This window comes from Chiloscyllium plagiosum, unplaced genomic scaffold (assembly GCF_037043375.1).
Source record: "Chiloscyllium plagiosum isolate Xiang-an unplaced genomic scaffold, Cpla_swu_hap1 HiC_scaffold_12, whole genome shotgun sequence".
NCBI lineage: Eukaryota > Metazoa > Chordata > Chondrichthyes > Orectolobiformes > Hemiscylliidae > Chiloscyllium > Chiloscyllium plagiosum.
Genome location: NW_028270150.1, coordinates 49675979 through 49696322, shown reverse-complemented (window position 1 = coordinate 49696322; position 20344 = coordinate 49675979). Strand labels below are relative to the sequence as shown.

General features: G+C 40.5%; 1 protein-coding gene across 1 annotated transcript in view; it reads right to left on the bottom strand.

Moving 5' to 3' along the window:
- The window catches only part of LOC122555503 (lymphocyte function-associated antigen 3-like), a 46346-nt gene that overhangs the window by 17452 nt on the left and 8550 nt on the right, over nt 1-20344 (bottom strand). The window contains exons 2-3 of the mRNA XM_087992800.1: nt 9406-9708; nt 3796-4074 (exon numbers count right to left, since the gene is read on the bottom strand). Coding sequence (XP_087848926.1) covers nt 3796-4074; nt 9406-9708 — 582 coding nt within the window. The remainder of the gene's footprint in view (nt 1-3795; nt 4075-9405; nt 9709-20344) is intronic.

Genomic DNA, 20344 nt, shown 5'->3' with positions numbered 1-20344 from the left:
GTGGTAGACGTTTTGTCTTGCTTTTTATGTTCTCGTCAATTGAAGCCTCTTTTATCAGGCAGGAATTTTGAAATCAATGAATTTAAACAGGTATATAGTGCCTAATTTGTATACTATGGCAGACTTGATGCACTGAAGCTTTATGCTATAGTTATATTAGCATCTTTTTGCTGAAGACACATTCTAATCTGCACTGCTATAGTGTAAAACCGACTTCCACTAATATTCCTTTTGAATTAGCATTGTGAACACTGTACTCCATCGTCTGGTTGTAAATCAAGTGGGTCAGGTTTGGGGAACGTTCTTCTTGCAGAGATCTATCCCACAATGGTAAAGAATACATGTTCTAATTAGATCAAAATTTAAAATTAATTTTGGTTGTTTTATTTGTGATTAATGTGAAGTAAGACAGTCCTCAGCAGGTTTAAATTGTGTCACATTTTCAGAGATGGCTGAGTAAAATCCTATGTACACTTGCATTATCTTTAGATTATTCATTTCCTCAGTCCCTTTGCAAAATGGGACCATTCAAATTATATTCGTTTATCATGAGGATAGAAAAATAGGTACCATGTGTCAGAAATTACAGTTCTATTTCATTTGTTTGACAGTACAATGGTTGAGCGATTTAAATCAGTAATACTCAAGAGGCCAGCAGTGAGGGAGCACAGATATCTTGGAGGGCTGCAGGGTTGGGGGCCACGACAGGGTTAGGTGAAGTCATTCGGGGGCAAAACAAAGATGAGAATTTCAAAATCAACCCATTGCTTGACCAGGAGCCGATGTCTCCTCACAGAAATGAATGATGAATGTGACCTAACGCAAGCTATGACAAGGCAGCAATGTTTTGAACATTACAGATTTATTCTGAGTAACAAGTTTACTGATGGCAGAATGTGAAAAACCTCTCAGGGGTACACTGGAATAGTGTAAGGCAGGAAAAAGGATTTCAGAAATTAAACCTAGACACAGGCAAAAGTTAAGCAATGGGGAGTGTTGCTGAACAAAGAGACCTCTGAGTACAGGTTCATAGTTCCTTGAAAATGGAGTCACAGATGGACAGGATAGCAAAAATGACATTTGGTATGCTGGCCTTTATTGGTCACTGCATTGAGTATAGGAGTTGGGACTTCATAATGCGGCTGTACAGGACATTGCTTAGGCCACTTTTGGAATATTGTGTGCTATTCTGGACTCCTTGCTAGAGGAAGGATTTTGTGAAACTTGAAAGGGTTCAGTAGAGATGTACAAGGATGTTGCCAAGGTTGGAAGGTTTGAGCTATAGGGAGAGGCTGAAGAGGTTGGGACTATTTTCCCTCGAGCATTAGAGGGGTGACCTTACAGAGGTTTATAAAATCATGAGGGGAGTGGATAGGGTAAGTAGACAAATCTTTTCCTTGCGATGGGGAAGTTCAAAACCAGAGGGTATAGGTTTAGGGTGAGAGGGGAAGGATTTAAAAAGGGATCTAAGGGACAACTTTTTTTCATGCAGAGGGTGATACGTGTATGGAATAAGCTGCCAGAGGAAGTGGAGGAGGCTGGTACAATTACAGCATTTAAAAGGCAGCTGGATGGGTATATGAATAGGAAGGGTTTAGAGGGATAATGTTGGCAAATGGAACTCGATTAATTTAGGATATCTGGTGAGCATGAACGAGTTGGTCCAACGGGTCTGTTTCCGTGCTGTACAGCTCTATGACACAGAGATGGACTTCTGCAGCCTTTGCTCTGGAGAGCTAAAAAAGGTCAAGAGCTCATGTTGCATCAAATGTGATACTCAAGTTGCAAAGAGATTAATTTAACCCCAGACTATTGCTAGGAAGATGGATGAAGATGTAGCGAGGGAATGAAATTTAGAATAATGACTGGCAACTGTTGCTTCAGCCTTCATAATATTTCATTAGAGGAAGCTTCCGCTTGTTCAGTATTAGATGCCAGACAAACAACCTGATAAATTAGCAATTGAGAAGATTTTGAAAAAGATAAAGTAAAGCTTGGTGTCATTAACATTAATGTGCAATCTAATAGTGTGCAAACAGAGTGTTGCTCAGGTAATAAGAATTAGGAGGGGCTGTTGATAATTCCAACTGGCAACATTGTGGTAACATCACTGGGCTTGTAGTCTAGAACCCCTATTGCTTTGGGGAAATGAGTCAAATCTCACCATGGTGAAATTTGAACTCAATTAAAATGTAGAATTAAAGAAAGCTGACAATGATCCATGCAATCATTGTTGACTGATTGTTGTGAAAACCTATCTAGTTTAATTAATGTTCTTTAGGGAAAACTGTTGTCCTTATTGGTCTGGCTTACATGTGACTCCTGATGGCAATGTGGCTGACTGTTAACTACACTTTGAAATGTCCCTACCAAGCCACTCAGATCAAGAGACAATGAGGGATGGGCAATTAATCCCAATGAGTCCCAAATGCCAAGTATTAATTTAAAAAGAAATAGAGCTAATTATATAAAATGGGGAAGAGAAGCCATTACACGTGATATCCTGGCTAATCATTATTTCATTTCGTCCTTGCAACTATTACTTAGGATTAACAGCAAAGAAATATATCTAACTAACTGGAACTATACCACTTTAAACTGACCACACAACTTTCCTCATATCTTTCAATCACAGCTATTCCTTTTGACCACTAGTATGAATCTAGCTTCTTCTTAAATTCATCACTTTACCCCAATTACTCCACATGGAGAGGGAATAAAAGGTAATGAGGCAAAGGCCTCGAAAGGGGAATCTAGCGTTATCAGATTAGCCCATGACCTCTGTGAATGATGGTGCACACTCAACGTGGCTGTCTAGTCTGCTTTTTCTCCTAAGACCACAAGAGATCTTCAGATGTACGTACTAGCAGTTTCACATTTTAACCATTCCCTGGCAAAGAGCTTCTCCTGAATAGATACACTTTTTCACAATTTTTTTACTGAAGATATCTAAAATATATCTCTCTCCAAATTACACAATCAGTAATGAGCTCTACAAGGAAAAGGCAAACTCAAACATAGCATTCTTTTAACAAAGTTCAGTAAGTTGACAGCAACAAAAATAAACTGATTGTCTTAGGAGGAAAGACTAGATAGACCAACTTGTTTTTAACTAGACTGCAGAAAAAAAAAGGGGTGGCTTGATTGAAGTGTACAAGATCCTAAATGATCTGGACAAAGTGGATAGCGAAAGGATGGTTACTTTTGTGGGTACGTTCAGAACCAGGGATCACAGTTTCAAACAAGGGGTAGCCCTTTTGGGAGTAGGATGAAGAGTTTTTTTTTCTCTTGAGACTTTGGAATCCGCTCAGAGGCAGTGGAGTTGGGGTCATTAAACCGTTTTAAGATAGAGGTAGACAAGATTCTTGTTAGGCAAGGAAATCGATGATTAACAGTGGTGGATGGGAATGTGGAATTTGAAACACAAAGAAGATTCATGATTGTATTGACTGCTCAAACAGACTCCGAGTTGAATGGTTAATTTCTGCTCCTATGTTCTTAGATGGAAGATAGGGTAGGTACAATTAAAGTTGCGATAACACATCGATGACATGAAATTCCACCATACAAAAGAACAGGAAATTGAATTGAGTTAATGAATTTCAACACAGTCCAAGGGAACAAAACCAAGACTTCTCCTGGTGATGGATATAAACATAACTTGTTAGTAAAGTCATAAAACATTTCTGTGGATGCCACCAGATTAAAAGGAAACCATTTATGAATTGTTGCAAAAATAAATCTCCAGATTTTGGAATTCTATCATTATATAATGTGTTATTAGTAAAATCTTACCTTCTGTTTCAAGGCATTTTGACAAAAGCAAAGGAGCACTTTGGCTGCTGTCTTTTGGTTGTTTTGCAATACAGGTATACTCTCCAGAAAAAGAATGAGGGCTGCTTATCGTTAAAGACTTGTTTTCATTAGTTAAGACAAAGTCGTCACTGGGGGTCACAGGATTATCATGATACTTCCATTCAACGGTAATATCAGCACCTTCATTATTTAGACCACATATGAGTGTAACAACAGAATAATTTCTAATGCAGCTAGCTTCTGGAATTGCAAGCGGTTCTACAATTTAAAAGAAAGGAAAAACAATTAAATATTCATACTTCGTAGAGAAAAGAACTTACTGCAAAATCATTGGTAAACTTTCAAATAATATTTACACTCCAATAACCACACATTGTCATGACAACTTTCAAAAAGTACTCTCCTCACAATAATAATTGTTTTTTCATTGATTTGTGATGTGGTTCCTGCTGGCTGAGTGACAACCCGAGCTGCTCAAGCTGGTGGTGGTGATCTGCCTTTCTGAAAATAGTGGTGGATGGAGTGACTGTTTACATTGTGGTGCCAAACAAGCAAGCTGCTTAATTCTGGATGGTGTCAAGCCTCTTGGGTGTTATTGGAGCTACACTCAACCAGGTAAATGGGGAGTATTCAGACTTGTGCTGTGTAGACAATAAGCTTTGAGGAATTAGGAGGGGAGTTAGTCATTGTGGAATTCTTAATATCTAACCTTCTCATGTAATCCACTTCAGTGTTTGGTCATTGGTAGTCCCCAGGATGTTGATAGTGGGGGATTCAGTGATGGTAATGCCATTGAATGGCAACAGGCGATTAGATTCGCTCTTACTGGAGATAAATCATGGCTGGCATTTACTTGGCACAAGTTTTACTTGCCACTTTTCAGCCAAAGCCTGAATATTATCTAGGTCATGCTGGACATGGACTGCTTCAGTATCTAATGCTAGAATGCTTTCAGAGTCTATGGCCTTTGTGGTATCTAGTATCTAGTATCTTTAACTATTTCCTGATATGACTTAGAGTGAAATGAAGTAGCAGAAAAATGGCATCCGTGAGGCTTCAGACCTGCTGAGGAGGCCAAGATGGTCTATCTTGATTTCCTAACCTACAGAAAAGGATTAAGGAATGAGATTCTACCAATTCACTTTCCAGAAGTTCCATTTCTTCAGCTGGATGAGCTGAGCTCAGTGAGCAGAATATTGATAGCTGAAGACAACATTAGTAGGAGATTTATTAAACAATCAAAGTGACTAAAGATTAGAGAAAAATAGAAGACAGCAAGATGACAAGACATGGATTATGAGGCAAACTATTTTGGAAGGGAGAGACAATGAATGGAAGTAGATTCCAAAAAGATGCTTAAGACAGTGAATATCACCAAGACAGGTTTGATATACTAGATGCTGCATTTTCACAGGGACATGGGACTGAGATGCATTGGGACTGTTAATTTGGATACTGCGTTCTTAGAGGTTGCCTCAGAATCCTGACACCTCTGGGAAAGAGAAATACAGTGACTGTCAATTAACAGCCCATTAAGGTCTTTTAGGAGTTTGTTTACAACGGTTGTATTTGCTACTGTGCTGAACTAAATTCCTGCTGTAAGGATGACATATTTTTATTTTGAAGTGTTAACTGGAAAATTGATACTCGATTAGTTTTATTGCAGTGAATTAACTGTATTTTTTTATGGCACCTTGAAGGAAAAAAACAGATCTATGAGGTCACTACTGGTTATATAAGAGCAATTTTCTTAAGTAGCTGGAACACTTTTGAGAGACAAGATGGCATCAAGTACCTTTTGGCTATAAAAAGAAATCACAGCAACAACTTTTGAATTAATTTTAATTATCAGTTAATCACAGAACTGAGAGAGGGGGAGGGTGTTCTTGCTCCCATTTTATTCTGAGTAGTACTTCTTTTCCTCTCGCAAAAACTCTTCAAAAGGAAGAAAACTATCTAAAGACAAAGTCAGAAGTCACACGACACCAGGTTATAAAGTCATAGAGATGCACAGCATGAAAACAGACCCTTCAGTCCAACCCATCCATGCCGACCAGATATCCCAACCCAAATCTAGTCTCACCTGCCAGCAACTGGCCCATAACCCTCCAAACCCTTCCCATTCATATACCCATCCAAATGCCTCTTAAATGTTGCTATTGTACCAGCCTCCACCACTTCCTCTGGCAGCTCATTCCATACATGCACCACCCTCTGCGTGAAAATGTTGCCCCGTAGGTGTCTTTTATATCTTTCCCCTCTCATCCTAAACCTATGCCCTCTAGTTCTGGATTCCCCCCACGCCAGGGAAAAGACTTTGTCTATTTATCCTATCCATGTCCCTCATAATTTTGCAAACCTCCACAAGGTCACTCCTCAGCCTCCGATGCTCCAGGGAAAACTGCCCCAGCCTGTTAGCCTCTCCCTATCACTCAAATCCTCCAACCCTGGTAACATCCTTGTAAATCTTTTCTGAACCCTTGCAAGTTTCACAACATCCTTCCGATAGGAAGGAGACCAGAACTGTACGCAATATTCCAACAGTGGCCTAACCAATGTCCTGTATAGCCGCAACATGACCTCCCATCTCCTGTACTCAATACTCTGACCAATAAAGGAAAGCATATCAAACGCCTTCTTCACTATCCTATCGACCTGCGACTCCACTTTCAAGAAGCTATGAACCTGCACTCCAAGGTCTCTTTGTTCAGCAACACTGCCTAGGACCTTACCATTAAGTGTATAAGTCCTGCTAAGATTTGCTTTCCCAAAATGCAGCACCTCACATTTATCTGAATTGAACTCCATCTGCCACTCCTCAGCCCATTGGCCCATCTGATCAAGATCACGTTATAATCTGAGGCAACCTTCTTCGCTGTCCATTACATCTCCAATTTTGCTGTCATCTGCAAACTTACTAACTATAACTCTTATGCTCACATCCAAATCATTTATATAAATGACAAAGTAGTGGACCCAGCAAACCACTGATCACAGGCCTCCAATCTGAAAAACAATCCTCCACCACCACCTCTGTCTTCTACCTTTGAGCCAGTTCTGTATCCAAATGGCTAGTTCTCCCTGTATTCCATGAGATGTTATCTTGCTATTCAATCTCCCATGGGGAACCTTGTTGAACGCCTTACTGAAAGTCCATATAGATCACATCTACCGCTCTGCCCTCATCAATCCTCTTTGTTACTTCCTCAAAAAACTCAATCAAGTTTGTGAGACATGATTTCCCATGCACAAAGCCATGTTGACTATCCCTGATCAGTCCTTGCCTTTCCAAATACATGTACATCCTGTCCCTCAGGATTCCCTCCAACAACCTGCCCACCACCGACGTCAAGCTCACTGGTCTGTAGTTCACTGGCTTGTCCTTACCACTCTTCTTAAACAGTGGCACCACATTAACCAACCTACAGTGTTCTGGCACCTCACCTGTGACTATCGATGATACAAATATCTCATCAAGAGGCCCAGCAATCACTTCCCTAGCTTCCCACAGAGTTCTAGGGTACACCTGATCAGGTCCTGGGGATTTATCCACCTTTATGAGTTTCAAGACATCCAGCACTTCCTCCTCTGTAATATGGACATTTTGCAAGGTGTCACCATCTATTTCCCTACATTCTATACCTTCCTTGTCCTTCTCCACAGTAACTACTGATGCAAAATGTTCTTTTAGTATCTCCCCCATTTTCTGTGGCTCCATACAAAGGCTGCCTTGCTGATCTTTGATGGGCCCGATTCCCTCCCGAGTTACCCTTTTGTTCTTAATGTATTTGTAAAAACCCTTTGGATTCTCATGTCCCCTTTTTGACCTCTTGATTTCCCTCTTAAGTATACTCCTACTGCCCTTATACTCTAAGGATTCACTCAATCTATCCTGTCTATACCTTACATATGCTTCCTTCTTTTTCTTAACCAAACCCTCAATTTCTTTAGTCATCCAGCATTCCCTATACCTATTAGCCTTCCCTTTCACCCAAAACAGGAATATATTTTCTCTGGTTTCTCGTTATCTCATCTCTGCAGTCCAAGAGGTCTATTTGAAATCACAAGCTTTCAGAGCGATGCTCCTTCATCATTTTTCACGTGATGAAGGAACAGCACTCCGAAAGTTTGGTGATTTCAAATAAACCTGTTGGGAGGATAACCTGCTGGTGTGTGACTTTGATCTTGTCCACCCCAATCCAACAGTGTCATGTCCAAATCATATCTCAAGTCAAGACCTAGGTCCAGCTGAATGGCTACTAAATTGAGGATTGCTGTGGTCAACAGCAGGATATCATTGCCAATACCAAATTCAAACCGAGAATAATCATCGAATTTCATCTTATTGTTTGACCTCTGGATCCACTGACTTTTGTTCATAAAATATAGGAGTAAACAATAACATTAAACAGAATCAAAGTCATGATTCGGCCGTGGTTGACATAACATGTTCAGTTTCAGGTGCCCTACTGCAAAAATGAAAATAAAAATAAAATAGCATGGCACATTATTGAGTACAGGAGTTGCAGCTGTACAGGACATTGGTTAGGCCACTGTTGGAATATTGCATGCAATTCTGGTCTCCTTCCTATTGGAAGGATGTTGTGAAACTTGAGAGTTCAGAAAAGATTTACGGGGATGTTGCCAGGGTTGGAGGATTTGAGGTACAGGGAGAGGCTGAACAGGTTGGGGCGGTTTTCCCTGGGAGCGTCACAGACTGAGGGGTGACCTTATAGAGGTTTACAAAATCATGAGGGGCATGGATAGGATAAATAGACAAAGTCTTTTCCTTGGGGTGAGGGAGTCCAGAACTAGAGGGCATAGGTTTAGGGTGAGAGGGGAAGATATAAAAGAGAACTAAGAGGCAACTTTTTCACACAGAGGGTGGTGCATGTATGGAATGAGCTGCCAGAGGAAGAGGTAGAGGCAGGTACAATTCCAACATTTATAAGGCGTTTGCATGGGTACATGAATAGGAAGGGTTTGGAGGGATATGGGCCACGTACTAGCAGGTGGGACTAGAGTGGGTTGGGATGTCTGGTCAGCATGGATGACTTGGACCAAAAGGTCTGTTTCCATGCTGTACATCTCTATGACTCTATGACCAGGATAGAGACAGTGATGGGAAATTATTATAAAAGGAGGCACTTCAGATTCTGGGACTACTTTTACTGGAGTAACATCAACCAGAATTTCAAAGAGGCTTTTAGTACATGAAAGATTTTGATAAGAGTCAACAGGGAAAGTGTACTCTCTTCTTCTGGGGGAAGGAGGGACATGCCAAGCAATAAAAGGCTAACAATTTCCCAGTCACGAAAAGAAGTCTAGGAGCCATAGTGACTGATTGGGCAGTGGTCGTGCCAAAAAAACATGTAATTTGCTGATTCAACTGAATTTGAGGAAGAAGTGGTACTTACCAAGTGTAAGAAACATATGGGCCTGCCTCAGTTATTCTCAGGCACAGCAGCAATAGTTAGTTACTCAGATGTCCGAGAATCCTATTTTTAGGAGTGCAACAAGTTTCTCCAAATATCTTAATTAGGATGTTTGTACTAGATGCAGCAAGTAATAGACAATTGTAACACTTACCAAGTACTTTCAGGAAGAATTTGTCTTTCCTAATCGTTCCATCAGAAAATATGAAATCTACTGTGTAATTTCCAGTATCCTCCTTCTGTAATCTCGGTATCAAAACACTTTCGTCTGTATAATTAAACTTCTGCGAAAATGAGCCGAAATAATTTGTCTCCTCGTTTTCCCATTCAAATACTTTGTGGTTATTGAGCTTGAACACAATTTCAGATACATCAGTGGGTTTTGACAAAGGGAGAGATATAGAATGATTCAAGAGTCCATAGATGATTTCAACATCCAATGTGCCACATTTAGAAACTGGTAAAGAAAAGAAAATGTGAAATAATATATTAAAAAATGCATTTATAAAAACAAGCTGCTCCCTCTCCTCTGCCTTGATTGAGCATTGTATACAGCTTTTTGCTTAGTCCATTGGGAACAATGCAAGTCAGAGAGGGATGACATTGTAAACACTCAAATGCGGAACATGGTTTTACAGTATTTACCACCATATCTGAACCAAACTGTTTTGTAATATATTTTAGATAATTTACGAAAAATGTATTTTTATGCAATACATTTATGCCTATGATCTCTGGAGGTTAGAAGATCGAGAGGTGACCTCATTGAGACAAACAAAATGCTCGATAGGGTTGACACAGAATGCTTCTGCTGGTCTGGGAATCTAAAACACAGTTGTACAACTCAGGATATGGGGCTGATCATTGAGGACCTTAAGTGGGGAAACTGTTTCAGTTAAAGCACTGTTAATCTTTGGAATTCTTTGTGTGAGAAGGAGATGGATACCGCATGGCTAAATGCATTTAAGGCTGGCTCAGATCTGCAATCCAAAATCAGCTACGAATGTACAGAATGGTGAAGCTGATTGAACAGACCATGTGGTCTAGGTCTGCTCCTATTTATTGTGTTATGGAAGGACATTTTGTTCCATCCTCTTCAACACCTACAATCCAGAGAACTGAAGATCTGCTCCAGACCTCAAGTACATCAGGGCAGACTAAGTTCCCCCAAAACACAAGCATTAACAACTTGGATTTTCCCCTTCTGTAAACAATATGCTCAGTTGTGCATTTAGAAAACATTTGTCCCACCTCTAAAAAGCTGTGGAAAAAACCCATTTTACTCAAAAAGCATTGTCTTGCATGTCACCAAATTGAATTAGTATATGAGCAACAGTCTTTGCTCTTTCACGTTAGCGTTATGAAATTTCCCCAAAATTCCCCAGAAGACTCTGTAGCCCAACTCACATGCACTCAGAAGAGCTACTGTACATCTGCCAGGTTGGGGTTGGGGTGGGGGGGAAGCAGAAATACTCGAGACAGAATCCCTGTGCTGATCCCAGCCATGGATAGCACCCCAAACCAAGAATGCTCCAAAGCAAATGGAGGCGGAGATCATTTGCAATAGCAACATTTATCAAAGACATGCTCTGCTCATGGCTCACTATCACAGCAGCTGACATGCTGCTGAACCGTGTCTAACTTAAGGTAGTAAAGTATTATTAATTTCTTGTAAATGTGACCCCAAATGCTTGTGGCAGCCACACCTACAGATTATTCAAGTAAATTATATTCACAGTTTCATTGCCAAATTTAGCTTCAGAGACCATATCCTCTCCCTCAGAATGACAAACCATTTCCATCTTTATAACATCTCAAAACTGGTCTAAAATTTTTATTTTTATTTCATTTTTAAGTGTTGTCACCACCGGTCTCAATTACTCTTTTCTCAAAGTTCAGCCTTCAAAAACTCCAATTTTAAGAAAATTCTGTTCCATTCATTCTGTAACATTCTTTAACTCATTCAGTTAAAACTCTTTTCTTTACTGATCAAAATCAGCTCTCCACCCCTCCCCATACATATTAAATTTAAAATCCTCATTTTTATATCTTCCCTGACTTCATCCCATTCAATCTATGCAACTGACTAGAACCCTGTATCCTACCTGCCGAGCAATCCAATACTTTGTTATATACTTGCTTTCAACTCACTTCCCAAACCCTCTGGATGAAATTTCACAATCAACCATTTGGAACATACTTCCTAGAATCCTTAAGAAGATAAAAAAAAAACAGCAGCAGTAGATCATTAAACTCCTTGAGTCCACTCAGCCATTCAATGAGATCATAGCTGATCTTTCATCTCAACGTATTTTCCTGCACTATCTCCATAGTCCTTGATGTTTTAATAGCTAGATATTTGTTGATCTTGAAGAGCATACTGAATGATTGAATTTCCAAAGCCCTCCGGGACTGAAGAAATTCATCCTCATCTCAGTCTTAAAAATGGCTCAAACTTTATTCTGAAACTTTGTCCCTGGTTCTAAACCCTTCAGCCAGCAGAAACACCCTGCACCCACCCTGTCAACCCTCAGAAAAACTTTTGTATCTGGTATAAATGTGATCATTTATTTTTTCATTTAAACTCCAAATAAAGATCCAGTCTATTTAATATTTCCTCACAGAGCAATTCCTCATTCCCAGGAATTAGTTTGTTGAGGTTTAATTATATTTTCCTTGAGATGAGGCAAAACCTTTGTTTTAAAACTTAGTAATGGACTGTGGGCCAGTATTTATTCTCCATCCCCAAATGATCCCAGGGCCGTTAAGAATCATTCACATTGCTGTAGATCTGGAGTCACATGTAGGCCAGATTTCCTTCCCTAAAGGACATTAGTAGACTACAAGACATAGGAGCAGACATTAGGCCATTTGGTTCATTGAATGGCAGAGCAGACTCAATCATGGCTGATAGGTTTTTTGATCCCATTTTCCTGCTTGCTCTCCTTGACCTTTGATCCCTTTGACAATCAAGAACTTATTTATCTCTGACTTAAATATAATCAATGACCTGGCCTCCACAGCCTTCTGTGGCAATGCATTTCATAGATTCACTACTCTCTGGCTGAAGACTTTTCTCCTCATCTCTGTTCTAAAGGGTCTTCCCTTTACTCTGTAAGGCTCTGCCCTTGGGTCCTAGTCTCTCCTGTTAATAGAAAGATCTTCCCTTTGTCCATTCTGTTTAGACATTCAGTATTCTGTATGTTTCAATTAGATCCCCCCCTCATCCTTCTAAATTCCATAGAGTGTAGACCCAGATCCTCAAACGTTCTTTATATGTTAAGCCTTTCATTCCTGGGATCATTCTTATGACCCTCCTCTGGATCTGCTCCAGAACCAATACATCCTTCCTCACATATGGGGCCCAATATTGCTCACAATATTCTAAATATGATCTAACCAGACCCTGACAAACCTCAGAAAGACAGCCCGGCTTTTATATTCTAGTCCTCTCAAAATTGTATTTGTCTTCCTAACTACCAACTCAACCTGCAAGTTTACCTTAAGAGAATCCTAGACTAGGACTCCCAAGTCCCTTGGCACTTCAAATTTCTGAATTTTCTCCCTATTTAGAAAATAATCCATGTCTCCATTCTTCCAACCAAAATGTGTGACCTTACACTTTGCCATGTTGTATTCAATCTGTCAATTTTCTGCCCACTCTCCCAACCTGTCCAAATTATTCTACAGCCTCCCCACCTCTTCAATACTACCTGTCCCTCCACCTAATTTGTATCATCTGCAAACACAGCCAGAATGCCCTCTGTACATGAGTGATCTAGATGAAGGAACTAAGTGAAAAAATTGTGGTCCCAACACTGAGCCTTGCGGAACACCACTAGTTACCTGACATCCTGAGAAGGACCCTTTTACCCCCCTACCACTCTCTGCTTTCTGTCAAACAGCCAATCCACTATCCATACTCGTACCTTGCCTCTAACACCATGGGCTCTCATCTTACTCAGCAGCCTCCTGTGCGACACCTTGTCAAAGGTGTTCTGGAAGTCCAAGTTGATAACATCCATTGGCTCTCCGTGGTCTAACCTGTTCATTACCTCCTCAAATAACTGTAACAAATTTGTCAGTTGTGACCTCCCCTTGAGGAAACCATGCTGACTTAGCCTTATTTGCCATGCACTTCCAAGTATTCAGAAATCTCATCCTCCACAATGGACTCCAAGGTCTTACCAACGACCGAGGTCAGGCTAATCAGTCTGTAATTTCCCATCTTTTGCCTTACTCCCTTGTTAAATGGGAGGTTATATTAGCGATTTTCCAGTCCTCTGGGACCCTCCCTGACTCCAGTGATTCCTGAAAGATCACCATTAATGCCTCCAATATCTCTTCAGCTATCTCCTTCAGAACTCTGGGGTGTAGACCATCTGGTCCAGGTTATTTATCCATCTTCAGACTTTTCAGTTTTTCTAGCACCTTCTCCTTGGTGATCGCCACCATACTTATCTCTGCCCTGACGCCCTTGAACTTTTGGAATGCCACTCATACCTTCCACCATGATAACTGACACAAAGTACTTGTTCAGTTCCTCAGCCATTTCTTTGTCCGCCTTTATTTCTTCTCCAGCATCATTTTCCAGTGGCCCAATGTCCACTTGTGCCTTTGTTTTGCTGCTAATATATCTAAAGAAACTTTTGCAATCCTCTTTTATATTACTGGCTAGCTTACCTCATATTTAACCTTCTCCCTCTTATTTCTTTTTTAGTTGTCCTCTGTACAGGAGTTGGGAGGTCATGTTGCAGCTGTACAGGACATTGGTTAGGCCACTGTTGGAATATTGCATGTAATTCTGGTCTCCTTCCTAAAGGAAAGATGTTGTGAAACTTGAAAGGGTTCAGAAAAGATTTACAAGGATGTTGCCAGGGTTGGAGGATTTGAGCTGCAGGGTGAGGCTGAACGGGCTGCGGCTGTTTTCCCTGGAGCATCGGAGGCCGAGAGGTGACCTTGGAGAGGTTTGCAGAGTTATGAGGGGCATGGATAGGATAAATAGACAAAGTCTTTTCCCTGGGGTCAGGGAGTCCAGAACTAGAAGGCATAGGTTTAGAGGAAGGATATAGGGGATACCTGGGGGAGCAACTTTTTCACGCAAAGGGTGGTACGTATATGGAATGAGCTGCCAGGGGATTTGGTGGAACCTGATACCCATCCAAATGCCTCCCAAATGTTGCAATTGTATGTGGTTAGGAGGGGTTTGGAGGGATATGGGCCGGGTGCTGGCAGATGGGACGAGATTGGGTTGGGATATCTGGTCGGCATGGACAGGTTGGACCAAAGGGTCTGTTTCCATGCTGTACATCTCTATGACTCTGTTGGTCTTTGAAGGCTTCCCAATCCTCTGGCTTTCCACTGCACTTCGTTGCATTATATGATTTGTCTTTTGCTTTTATGTGGTCTCTAACTTACCTTGTCAGCCATGGTTGCCTCGTCCTCCCTGTACCATATTTCTTTTTCCTCGGGATGAATCTCTGCTGTGTCTCCTGATTTAATCCGAGTAACTTCTGCCATTGCTCTTCCACAGTCTTTCCTGCTAGGTTCCTCTTCCAGTCAATTCTGGTCAGCTCCTCCCTCATGTCTCTGTAGTTGCCTTTATTCAACTGTAATACTATTACGCCTGACTCCGGCTTCTCCCTTTCAAACTGCAGAGTAAATTCAATCACGTTACAATCACTGCCTCCTAAGGATTCCTTCACCCTAAGCTCCCTTATCAAGTCTGCCTCATTGCACATCACTAAATCCAGAATTGCCTGTTCCCGAGTGGGCTCCACCATACACTGCTCCAAAAAGCCATTTTGTAGACATTCCACAAATTCCTTTTCTTGTGACCCACTACCAACCTGATTTTCCCAGTTCACATGCATTTTGAAATCCCTCATGATCACTGTAACCTTGCCTTTCATACACACCTTTTCTATCTCCAGGTGTGTCTTCTGCCCCACATCCTGACTGCTGTTTGGAAGCCTGTACATAACTCTCATTATGGTTTTGTTACATTTGCAGTTCCTCAACTGTACCCACACACATGCTACATCAGCTGACCCTACATCATTTCTTGCTATTGATTTAATTTCATTTCTTACTAATAAGGCAACCCCACTCCCTCTACCTACCTGCCTGTGTTTTCGATAGGACATACATCCTTTGGATTTGTTGGATTTACAATGTGTGCTGGCGAGTATTGACGGTATAGTAACGGAACACAATGGAGATCAAAGCTCCCAGATCTGATCCCCTTGCAGTCACATCACTGTGATGCTGCCAAATTTGATCTACGCCACAAGCTCAGATGTGATTTTCCTGACAATCAGCAATTTTTTTCATGCTTATCATTAGACTCAAATTCCAGATAATTAATGAATTCAAATTTCACCATCTGCCAGTGTGATTTGAATCCAGGTCTCCTGGACACTACCTGGGTTAATAGTCTAATGATAATACTACTAGGCCACCATCTAACTCCAATCCCCAACTCTAACCATTATCTCACCAAGGTTTTATAAAATTGCAGTAAAACATCTTTATTCTTGTACTCACTTCCTCTTGCAATGATCGCCAACATATAGTTTACCTAATTGCTTGCTGTACCTAAATGTTAACTTTGCTTATTTTGAGCTTGTCAACTCACGACCAAGGAGCCCTCCAAGCACAAGGGATGAACTCAGATTTCTCCAGTTTCCTCATTTCCCCTCCCCCCACCTTGTTTCAGTCCCAACCCTTGAACTCAGCACCACCTTCCTAACCTGCAATCTTCTTCCTGACCTCTCCGCTCCCACCCCCACTCCAGCCTATCACCCTCACCTTCTCACCCTCACCTTAACCTCCTTCCACAATCGCATTTCCAACGCCCCTCCCCCAAGTCCCTCCTCCCTACCTTTTATCTTAGCCTGCTTGGCACACTTTCCTCATTCCTGAAGAAGGGCTCATGCCTGAAACATCAATTCTCCTGCTCCTTGGATGCTGCCTGACCTGCTGCGCTTTTCCAGCAACACATTTTCAACTCACGACCAAGGTCACACAAGTTCAAGTTCAACACTTGCAAGCTTCACACCATTTGAAAAATACTCTATTTCTACTTTTCTCCACTAAACTGGATTACGTCACAATTTTCCTCATTGTATTTCATCTGCCAAATTTATGCCTACTTACTTAGCTTCTCCAAAATCCCTTGAAGCATCATTGCACCTCCTCATGTCTCAATGTCCTTCTCAATCTCCAGATTACTCAAACACTTGTTCAGAAACCTCCTCTTTTGGTCACCTCTCTTTCCCTGGCTTGGCATCCATTTTCCATATTCAAAACTGAAGGACACTGCAGCATTCTTTAAAATGCACTATAGTAATGCAAGTTCTTTACAATGTGTGCTGGCGAGTATTGACGGTATAGTAACGGAACACAATGGAGATCAAAGGCCATCCCTTAATGGGTTTACTTGCTAAGGTATTACTTGCTCCATTTTATTTAATTATCAGTAAGGATTTCATGACATATGCATATCATTGTAATAACTAGCAAGCAATTTGGAACTCTGAAAGCTAAAACCTTATCAATGGAGAATGATGTGAGTGTGACCGAAAATGAAGGAGTTTCAATGTTCTAGTTAATAAACAATACTGACAACCAGCAAAAAACCTTCACTAGCAGCAACAGGAAATTCAAATTATTATGCAGGAAATATGAGAGTAGTCCACAGAGCTGTAAATCCTGTTCTACCATTCAATACGATCATGGCTTATCTTGGGATAGATCTCTACTTCCAGTGTCGCCTTCATATCCTAGAACAGAAATATGCTTTAAATGTATTCAACAAGGGAACATCCACAACCAGCTGTGGTAGAGAAATTCAAAAAGATTCACAACCCTTTGAATGAAGCAATTTTTCCTTGTCTCAATCCTAATTGACCAGTGTCTGATCCTGACACTATGCCTCTGTTTTTGTTGGTCAGGCATCTAAACCTCAACCTCTCAAATGTCCGCTCCATCAACCCCCTTCTGAAACTCTCATTTTTGTTGAGATTGTGTCTCATTTTTCTAAACTCCAGAGAATACAGACCCAATTTACTTAATCTCTCATCATGAGACTGCCCCTTCACCCCAGGGAACAATTTAGCAAACCTTTACATTATAGAAAATACAAATATATAAATAGGTATTAGTAGGAGCTAGGCAATAATCTATAGTTGTGATTTTTTTTGTATTGTGTTCTGATCAAAAGACGTTGTAGCGACAAAGAAATAGATGGCTACATCCTACAGCCAGAAATGTGAAATGAAAGTGACATTAAGTCCTCCAGGGTTAAAACCAGTGTAAAACACTCAAAGAACAGCAACACTGACAGATTTTGTGGAAATAAATTTTGTCAAGCTCACTTAAACTATCAAGTGCACATATGGGGTGGCCGAATATTGGTTTGATTATCCACAATAAATCACCACAAATGGTGTTGATTATCAGGTCTCGGGAAAGTACAAATTAATGACTTTTGTGTACCAAAATTGTGCTAAAGACATGTAATTCACAGCGGATAATGATCATGAAGCCTGTGTAAAATTACTGTCAGTTACTCTCTGTTCTGAAGCAAGTTCACGAACCTGAAACATTACATCTGTTTCTCTTGAAGCGAAAGTGCTAGACCCTCTAAGTATTTGCAGTATTTTCTGCTCTTAGTTCAGATTTCCATAATCTATAATATTTTGACTTTAAAAGGAACTGGTTAAGCCACACAGAAAAGTCAATGCAAGGTCAGTTGCATATTAAAAAAAAAGGATGTGACAAACACCAAAGAATCAGCCAAGTTATTCCAAAAACGTATATGATTTTTAAATGCTCTTAATGCAAGGCATTGACAGTAGGACCTTGCAAAACACCAGTCATTTCTCCCATTAACGCTTGAAGGCTGCCTCCAATCGAACTCTATACTAACGGAGGCAACCCTGTTGCCAATGTCACTGTAGTCTTCCTAAGCAGAGAATTTATTTTGATACCAAATTATTACTATTACAGTTCATGAAATATGTGAATCTACTGGAAGCAGGGTGAATCTAAAAAAGGAGTAGACCATACAGTAGAGCAGATTTTAATTCCTGCCAAGAAATTTGGCAAGGCCCCACCAAGAACAGAACCAGGGATGCTTCGACTATTTCAAGATCCAAGGAATATTGGCATCCTGTTTGTTAATTTCTCAACTAAAACATGAAGTCCAAAGTTACTATGGAGAGTAGAAGGAGACGTATTTGCTAGAAATACATCTCAATGCATTAGAATTAGCTGGAATGCAACTACTTAGAGGCAGATTCATGAAGGTGGAAAGAGGAGAGGTAGTAGAGGAAGATGGAATGGTCATGTCGAACATCCTGAAGAAACAAACGACACCAAGATGAAAAACTATACCACAGCTACAGTCACACTAGATACTGCCCTTGAAAGAAGGTTCAACAATGTAAATAGATCAGACCTAAGTGATCAAACACGTATTAGAAGGCATTGCCAAGGAGAGAAAAGAAAGTTGAAACAGGTTGGACATCTATTGCTGAGGAGAGAATAAGAAGTGTGGATTTTGAAAGGAAATAGGTCAATGCAAAATCACAGGGCACTGCTGCTGATATCATCAAGCATAATTGAGTGATTAAGGACTGAACAGGGAGAAAATAGAGGGAGCAATATTCAATTAAAATAACTTTCAAAGAAGTTGGCAAGCAGGTCATAGGTCAATTGACAAGGTATGCTTGGAGGAAGAATCAAGCCGAGGAGCAGAAGATTGTGGAGTGTATCCAACTCTGCTGACAATGCAAAGCAAGGTTTAAAAAAAAAGGATGGTAAGGAGTTTGCAAATAGATTAAAATGAAAATAGGCAGATGAAGAAAAAAGACAGGACAGAATATAACGTGGGGCAGTATAAAGTTATTCACTTGAAAGGAAAAGTACAAAAGCATATTCTTTTATATATAGGACAGGAAAATATTGGCATTCAGAGGGGACCGGAGATCCTTGTACACGAATCACAAAGCTAATGCATAACTTAGTAAGCAATAAGGACAGCAATTACAGTAGTCCTCCTGTACCCTCAGGGTTACGTTCCAAGACCTATACTACAGAAGCCTGAAGCTGTAGATAGGAGTGAACTCATTCATTTAAATGAGTTCACTTGCCTTCCCAGCAGCGCCCTGGAAGATTCCCTACAATACGCTTGGGCTGTGGTAAACCATGGGCAACTAAAACCATGGAACCCGGACCTGTGGATATGAGGGTTGCCCTGCATACTACCTTTATTAGAAAGGGATTGGAAAATAAGAATCAAGTAGTATTATGAAAATTATATGGGGCATTCAAGAGACCACATGTGAGGACTGTTTACAGTTTTGGTTTCCTTACCTGGACTAGAGCAAGTGCAACAAAGGCTCACTGGATTGGTTTGAGAGTTGAAGGGATTGTCTTCAGAGTAGACCAGGTCTATGTTCCCAAGAATTTAGAAAAATGACAGACAATCTAAGTTCAACAGATATATGGAAGTATATAAAGATATCCAAACAAGGGGTTTAAAATACTGGATGCTTTCGAGTTGGGGAATATGGAGCAGATGAGATGAGGATAAATGACTTCCCTCAAAGAGTTGTGAATTTTGGATGTGTCAGCTGAGGATACTTTTGATGTTCAGACACTGAGTACATTTAGATACTAAGGGAATAATGTCATAATGTGGGAAGACAGTCGATTTTGAAAAATCAGCTACAAACTTAATATTGCTGCAGGATTTTGCTCTTATTTCTTATAGTTATTATTCATGAGAGAGAGGCGACAGTGAGGATAATGATTAGACCAGGATGAGGGAAAAGCTGAAGGAATTGGTAGAACTGAGGTATAGGAAGCTGACTTAAATCACACAGATGGAAAAGCCCACAGTTTTTTCATGCCTGTTGCAGGAAGTAAGGATGGAAGAGTCAAGGCAGGAAAGAACAATAGAATTTTGGTAATGTTAGTGCACTGATGATCCAGAGACCTAGACTAATGTTCCGCAGATAGGAATACAAATCACACCAGTATTTAAAACAAGAAAATATGAATGCAATGCATTCAGTAACAAATGT